Source organism: Diprion similis, chromosome 8 (assembly GCF_021155765.1).
Source record: "Diprion similis isolate iyDipSimi1 chromosome 8, iyDipSimi1.1, whole genome shotgun sequence".
Taxonomy (NCBI): Eukaryota; Metazoa; Arthropoda; class Insecta; order Hymenoptera; family Diprionidae; genus Diprion; species Diprion similis.
This window is the reverse complement of record NC_060112.1, coordinates 12,297,253-12,305,598: the sequence shown is the minus strand read 5'-3', so window position 1 is coordinate 12,305,598 and position 8,346 is coordinate 12,297,253. Positions and strand designations below refer to the sequence as shown.

Sequence of the window (8,346 nt, the reverse complement as noted above, 5' to 3'; positions counted from 1 at the left end):
GGGTAAACGTTTGTCTGCTCGAAAAATGCACCAGGTCAGGTGATCTGTCGTGTCAACTCAAGATGCATTCCCGATATTACCTCCCAGTGCTGTCGACAATTTTTTTTACCTCTTTTGCACTGCCGAGTTCGTAAGGATAGCTGTGTCTCTGTGCTAGGGAGTTTTTGGCGTTGTTAACTAACTTGGAACGTACCCACACTTGACTCAGATACTGATAATGATGTTCTCTCTTGTTACCGATAAATATAGGAAATGATAATAATTATCGATGAACACTCAGGTTCTATAAGTAGTCTGGACAAATACGCACGACAGCCATAAACCAATCACAGAAAGCATGGTGATGTGTATGCGTATTCCTTTCACCATACTACAGATCTGAAACTAATCTAGGGAGTTTTTGGCACTACTAGGTAGTTTCGGAACCCGCCCATAAGCCATCCTCTCTGATGTAAACACTGAGATACTAACATGTAAACCATATTAATATTTTGTGATCGTAGCGATTACACAGATTTCTATGTATAGCGATTACCGTATTACACTGATAATTGATACCAAAATCGCATATATCAATTATCAGGTGGCGAACCGGGGCGATACTTTGGAGAATGATGTATGTACTGACGATACTTCGATTACTCTTGTTCTTTCGACAATCGCGATCTATGTAATTATCTATGTGTACGTCTTTGCTGTTATAAGTAAATGGTTTTATTACTTCTAAATAGCAACCATGGTAGCAAGTATTGGTGAAGATGTGGCGATTCAAGATGCGACAGGTATGCATGGTATAAAAATGCGCGAAGGGCCAGCCACGCACGTACTAGCGCTTGCGGCGCGAGGCGTGAAGGTCAAACTTGTCTGACGGTCACGACTGGAGAAAATAATGTTGGAAATTGAAATGAAAAAAATCAAGACGTAACAATGACTTGGAAGAAAATATCGTTACTTTTGTGCGTGTTTGGATTTTTGAAGGAATTCAGACCGTCGGAACCGTTTGTCACTGAATATTTAACCGGACCATGGAAAAATTTCACCGAAACGCAGGCAAGCAAATATTTTTATTGCAATCAAAGTATATTTTCTTCTCGTGACATTCTATTCACCTTGTGAATTAAAATCTATTAGATTTTCATTATCAAGTAACATATCAGACAGCTGGCCTGTTGACACGTTTTGCTTACATCAGCTTTTACTCATTTCCATTCGCATAACTCACGTTGCAAGCATTCGCTGCAGATCATTCGTTTTTACTTTTATTAACAGCAGCCTTAGATATTCTGATTAATTGCAATTAAACATAAAAGCACTATAAAAATTAAGTATGCACTGTAAGTTTGCTATGTATTGCAACTTTACTCGGGCGAAGAATTTATTTTATCAGTAGTTACATAAATGTGTTACATGGCTTGCGATTCTTTTGTTTTAGTACCTTGTTCAAGTCGATCATTTTTTAATAAAATATATACAAATTCATGTTTTTTGATATTCAAAACCATAGCGACAACAAGAATTCAATACAAGTCTCACCTACTTTCCTCATGATCTAGTATTTGTTCATATTAGCAGATAACTGCCATTTTCTACTATTCTCTATCATTTAGTCATTCAATCATTCGTTTAACCCTAGTGAGTCACTGGGTATGAATTTCACCTAAAAAATTTTTTAAGCTCCTCGTAGAGTCCCTTAGTTGTGAAAATGGGCCTCATAGCTTCATTCTTCATGCAAAATAAAGGCCTTTCTTTTAGAAATTTTTGGCACTTTCTTTACCTGATTTTTTACAATTTTTAACAATTAATTTTGGTTAAGAAAACAAAGAGCTTTTTCTGTAATCCTTAAACAATACCTAGATATTTTTTTAGATTTTTAGAACTGATTTTTGCAGTAAAATATCACATTTGGGGTAAATTTCAGCCTGTGTGACTGTTATGCGGTTCTACTGAGGTATGACTCATTAGGGTTAAATAGAGAATTACTATAAACAGACTCCCCCAGATATTTAGATACATGTATCCTCAAAGTATGTGTTCACAATTGAATTGACATTTAGCATTAGTTTTTAACAAATAAATAAAGGACTATTTCTTCATTTCAAAAAACTTCAATAAATTAAGGTATAAAGTCTCCAAAGAATCCAATGAATATTCGATTGTGTTTGAACCGAAAAATCATGTTATTGTACCAAATAGCGGGAAAACTATTAGTAATTCTGAAATACAGAGTATCATAGTTAAAAAATATTTTCTCTCACAAAACTGGTACATCAGACTATTATTGTTATCAAGTACAATCGATATAACAGTTTTGACTGATATTGGAAAGTTTTCGTCAACCGTTCATTTTGGTGAAGAATAACTTACGTAGTTAAAATTTGATAGCTGCGTTGTGACCATAAAAATTTTATCCGCACATCCCGTATCAAAGTTCATCATGATATAAAGCACTTCCTTCTCTACTTATTAGAATAGTGTAAGTTACCCGTAACTAAACAGCGTGATATGATCTGACCATAAGCTTTAAAGTTTTTTTTTGCTCCGAATGTTATGCATTATTATTCTTACACAAATAGCATTGGAACAAGCAGTTGTAAAGATTTGGAAATTTTTGTTAGAACTTTGACATTATCCTAATTTTGTTCTCCAAATGTCTGAATGCTGACAAAAAGTTGTTCCAAATTGTGGGAGAAATTTTTCAGTAATGAGTTTTTTCCAGGTTACCCAAGAAATATATCCAGTTGGTACATATTCCTACATGGCAACATTGGTTGCTGTATTTTTGGTAACAGATTTGGTCCGCTACAAACCTGTCATCATACTATGTGGCCTTACTGGAACCTGTACATACATCACACTAATTTTAGCCCAAACTATATGGGAAATGGAAATTGTTGAATTCTTGATTGGCCTTTTCCTTGCATCAGAGGTGGCGTATTTCACATACATATATGCAAAGGTCAGTAAGCTGCACTATCAAGAAGTTACCAGTTACACAAGAACAGCAATTTTGCTAGGAAGATTTACTGCAAGTGTGGCATCACAGTTAACTGTATCTCTTAATATCCTGAATTACCATCAGCTCAATTACCTCACGTTATCAGGTAACTAGGTCGTGTTGTTGTTGGTATTCTTGAATGAATTTGGTTGATATATTTCATTATCACATATATGATATGTTGAAATGAATCATTTGTTTCAGCACTGATACTAGCAACAGTATGGGCATTATTTTTGCCATCTGTGAGTCAATCTATTTATTTTCATCGGCCGATGGATTCTGTTTCCAATGAATCCTCAGCCTTTGATAATGAAGTTTCGAGAGTTCGACTTGCTGAAGGCAACGATCAGCGGTCTCATTCTTCCCAAAATCTGCAATCTGAGCCCCTTAAAAAAAATTCCAGTCTAACCACGAAAGTTAAAAATGCATATTATTTGCTTTGGAATGATTTCTTATCAGCATATTCAAATTTTTATGTACTTAAATGGTCCATATGGTGGTCATTTGCTACATGCGGTTACACTCAAGTAATCAACTATGTGCAGTTGCTGTGGCAAGATTCATTGGAAGGAGAAGATAGTGCCTATAATGCTGGTGTTGAGGCAGTTTATACAATCTTGGGTAAGGGAATACCTAAACTTTAGTTGAAAAAAACCAGTTTCATTAAGTCCTTAAACTGGATTTCAATACTATGTACATATGATACAGTTTTTAGAAAGTATGTACACACAAGCTTGAAATTTGTTTTTTGAAAATCACAAGTTTCATTCTAACAGGTGCACTAACGGCATTTAGTGTGGGAAAGTTGAGGCTAAACTGGCCTGTAATAGGAGAGGCAACATTATCGATATTTGCATTATTGCAAGGTTCTTCATTAGTCGTTGCATCTCAAACATATAATATATGGCTTTCATACACTATATACGTTATTTTTGGACTATTGTACCAGGCAATGATCACTATCGCAAGGTGAGTTTTTTTTCCCCAAAAAGAAAGTTATCCGTACACATAATTTCCTGTTTCTAGATTTTTAGATTACAAACACAATTGTTTCAACAGCACATTTTCTAAAATGCGGATGAGTAATTATTTTGAAAAATTTCTATGTTTTAGCTCGGAAGTTGCTAAAAATTTGTCAGAGGACAGCTATGGGTTAATATTTGGAATAAATACGTTGATAGCATTGCTATTGCAAAGCCTGCTCACATTCATTGTCACTGGCAAGAATGTTTTTGCGTTACCCATTAGGGTACAGGTGAGGGAATCTTTAATTCACATTTGTTGGAAGTTGATAAGGACTGCGAATCACTTTGTGTCAATGGTGGATAGTCACAAAGGTTCCTTATTATTCCCAATAAAACTACCGTTGTACATAATATGACTCATTTATCTGTTACAGTATCTCGTCTATGGTGGTTTTTTTATTACTCTGGGAGCAGTATTTTTAATGATAGCAGTATTTACAACAGTTGTGCGGTGTAAAAGTGGCAAACGTCTTTACATATGGCAACCTAGTGAGATTAGTAATTCTTCCCAATAGCATATCGTAGTGATAATAGATATTATGACACAATGGTACAAATTATCATTCATCCATGAATTGTAATTAATATACATATATGCCAATTACGAGCAAGTGCACAAGCGGAAAATCGACACCGATATATGTGTTGGCGTGGTTCCTTGTATATATGCAAATCAATTTTACCAAAACTTGAGGTGCTACTTGATTTACTTTATTTATTGACTACGTGCTTGTATGACATTCTGTCGATGAATCGGAAGTATAGTAGTATAGTAGAAAAAATTCATAGTGATATTTGAGGTTTTTAGTGCTTTAGGATCTTTAATTGGGAAAAAAAAAGTCATTTATGTAGGTGAAATTTGTATAGCTTATATATTTAACGTTTTCACGATCTCTTGAAAATGGCCGTAGAAACGATATTAAAGTCCCGAAATTTGATTTGCGCAAATAGTCAAATCGTCGAGCGCTATTTCCTCGACCAACTGAAGACTATCCGCTGTTCCATTTCATGAGTATTTCAACTTCCTTAGCGAAAATCCCTAGCAGCCTGGGTTTTACCCCATGTGTATGTATGGTTTTGGATAGCACCAAGTTCAAGATAACAACAAGTGTTTGACGATTTGGCGAAAAAGCGAAAAATTTAATATTGTATTTATTTCTATAAGAAATGTTGTTTTTCTTAAGATGAAAGTTAACTACCAATTCATTCCACGGCTGAATATGTACATCTTGTGCCACATCGTTTTTATATAAATGTAATATAAAGGTTTACTCATAAATACATATAGTATACTGTTAAAAAAGATCTCAAATTTACAACAACATCGCAATGCAGTCATATGACATTTATAAATTGGGTATATGAAATGACCGTTATACCCTTGTATAACAAAATTCATAGTCGCACATCAATTTTCATATATTGATGCAAAGTGAAAATCAAAACCCGTTGAGAAATTTCTTAATCGCGCATTGTAATGATACATTTTTTACTGAAAATTACAATATTTGTATATTAACCGATTCGTAACCAACAAATCATTGAAAATACAATACAGTTTGGAATATTAACCGCAGCCGAATTAAAAATAAGATGCATGTGGCATTCAATATTAAAAACCGAGTTAAAAACTCGGTTAAGAATTTTCCAAACACTTCATGTAATAATATTGATGACCACACGAAATTCGTCTGTGGTAGGAACATGCATTGCAAACGATCTTGTAAAAAATTTTGAGCACTAATGAATTGTTTGTTAACACTGTTAAAAATTTTCGTAAATCTGCCTCACATATACCACAAAAAAGTCTGTCAAAAATAAAAATTTGGTGTTTGAAAGTGATTTACTCAGCATTCTCACTCAATTTGTAATAGATTTTCTTAATTTTGCTTCTTGCTTAGAAAAAACACAAAAGCATATTTTGAATTTAATCAATTGTTGTGGTAAATCTGTTCTATTTGAAAATTTACTTACTATATTTTCACTATACGGCATTTGGAATTTACTAAACATGTTGCTGAATTTACGTGACACATGTATAAAGAACTTTGATTAGAGTGTGTTAAAATTACAAATATATTGTGGTAAATGAAATCAATGTACATTTATATTAATTTTGCTCTGCAATTTCGGACATTCCATAACTAGATTCGAAAATCACTCGTATAGACTTTAGATTCCACCATAGTCTGATTTCGAATTTCCTAAAACTGAATTCTAAAATCACCTCGAAAAATTATAATTTTACCTGATAATATGTTGAACGTATTGTATTTGATGAGTTTCTTGACCGTTTTTCGAAATCACAGAATTTTCTTTTGAATCTACTCAACTTGTGCAGGTATGACTAGTAAAGTAATCCGAACATTGAAAGCGAACAGGGTTTGAATCCGGGTAGGAATAAATAATGCGGTAATTCTTTCTATTCCATCTAAAATACGTTTTCATCGAATAGATGTACTGAGAAGTTGTTAAAATGATGTCTGTGCTCACAAGAAGTCAATGAAATCAATTACCAAATCATTTTTTACCCACTGTTTCATTTCACAGTTTTATTATACATTTACCATAAAGTTACTAAACTCGTATAGTGAATTTGAAAAATTGCAAATCAAAATTTCTATATTAAACTTGCAGATTATAAATCGAATAACGATAGGCATGTTTACGATATTTTACTCAATAGTGCTATTAATTACCAATCACACAAATACTGATAGACAAATTACTTATTACATGTATAGTAAATTCACAATATCGAACCCGAATAATGCTTCCCATAAATTTTTAGTAAATTTACAACAGACATTTTCAACAGTGAAGAACAATCCATGGACGAATTATAGACATAAGTATGAAGAAAGTGCCACGCAGTATATTAATTGCATGTTATGATCTCCTACAATAACAGGAGAAATTTATATTAAGTTTCACAATTTGTCATTGAAAACAATTCGGTAGCAAAGTAAATTTAATATACAACCCTAACTTAATATTCACAATTCGTATTGATTTTCATACATTTGCAGCTTGATATTCCTTTACATACACGTGATTGAGAAAATACACTTGCCTAGTAATATTACTACACGGTAAACTTATTATTAAAATACACTATTTTAATCTTCAATATCGTATTTGCATTTTCAAAAACTGCATCTGCGAAAACGGTTCCGACAAATGTGTATTAAATTTCAGTTAGATTTTTTTAACAGTATAACTACGTGTCTGAAGTGTAAAAAATACAGGGAAAAAAATTATAAATAGATTAAGTAGCAGTAGCCATTTGAGATCGTTTACTCTTCATGTTTGGTCTCATGCGTATTACGCAGAAGACAGTATTGCTAGATTTTTAGATGGAGAAAGTAGCAAGTTACTGTATAAAAGCAATAGGCGCGGTGCGTTTTCTTACGATAAGAACTATAGTAGTAATTAGTCTTCTCCTGTTTTTGGAAAAAAATTTTAAATATACTTGATAACATTTTATACGAGAACGTAATTATTTCTTTTCCCCCTTCAACGAAAAAGTAAAATAACTTTGCATATGTATTACAAGAATTTCCAAGAATCTCGTAAGATTTACATCCTCCTTCGAGCGGAAGTGAAACAGTACGAAAATCTCTTATTCGCGAAATAACTCGATTAGTCATGGAAAACGGTTTCTAGAAATCGATTCTAAGATGAATAAGTTTTAGGTTTAATAAGTTGAAAGAAATGAAGGCTAATCCTTTTGAACTTTTTCAGACAATGTTTGGCAGATTTTGCAAAACGGTACAATCAATTCACTTATTTCATTATTTCGACGTAATTTTGCGTGAGAAAGGGACGACGCGTGGTCTCAGGTCGCTGCGAACATTGGATTAAAAGATACAACCGAAAAACGAAAATATTTCGTCTTATTGTCTCACAACTATCTATTAAATGTCTTTCTTGCATCCCTAAACATTGGAATATTGGAAAAATAGTATACCTTCATTTGAGATATCATAGCTCTTGTGAGGCATAAATTAATACCATTGTTTACTATCGTCAAAAGTACTGAAAAATTATTATTTTCACATTTTGTTCTACCCCAAATAAAGTCTCGGTTCTAGGTAATACAGACTATAAGCACTTACCCTGGCGGAGTCCGTCCCACTGAAATCGAACTGAAGCTGCTGAAGTAACACTTATATTTCACTTCGATTTCACTTGGATTTCACGGTGTAGTTAAGAATTTTCAACATTGTTTTCTTACTCCACCGAAATTACACTGAATTTTGAATTCATACTTGTAGCTGAAATGACACTTGATTGTTTGATTTAATAACGCGAAAGTATTTT

The 8,346-nt window shown here is 33.2% G+C and overlaps 1 protein-coding gene across 2 annotated transcripts; it reads left to right on the top strand.

Annotated features, from left to right (window-relative positions):
* The first annotated feature begins 633 nt into the window (after positions 1-633).
* On the top strand, positions 634-4,748 carry LOC124409211 (thiamine transporter 2-like). Of its 2 annotated transcripts, none has more exons than XM_046886693.1 (6): positions 634-1,050; positions 2,717-3,101; positions 3,200-3,619; positions 3,775-3,967; positions 4,112-4,253; positions 4,398-4,748. In XM_046886693.1, the coding sequence occupies exons 1-6, from the start codon at positions 928-930 to the stop codon at positions 4,536-4,538; spliced, it is 1,404 nt and encodes a 467-aa protein (XP_046742649.1). In that variant the 5' UTR covers positions 634-927; the 3' UTR covers positions 4,539-4,748. The 2 variants fall into 2 exon arrangements, with proteins under 2 accessions (XP_046742649.1, XP_046742650.1); XM_046886694.1 differs by having other exon boundaries at positions 2,700-3,101.
* The last annotated feature ends 3,598 nt before the right edge of the window (positions 4,749-8,346 follow it).

Coding starts and splice junctions, on each gene's coding strand:
- LOC124409211 (XM_046886693.1), top strand. CDS start 928: ATGACTTGGAAGAAAATATCGTTACTTTTGTGCGTGTTTGGATTTTTG. Junction 3,102..3,199: donor CAATTACCTCACGTTATCAG/GTAACTAGGTCG, acceptor CATTTGTTTCAG/CACTGATACTAGCAACAGTA. Junction 3,620..3,774: donor GGCAGTTTATACAATCTTGG/GTAAGGGAATAC, acceptor TCATTCTAACAG/GTGCACTAACGGCATTTAGT.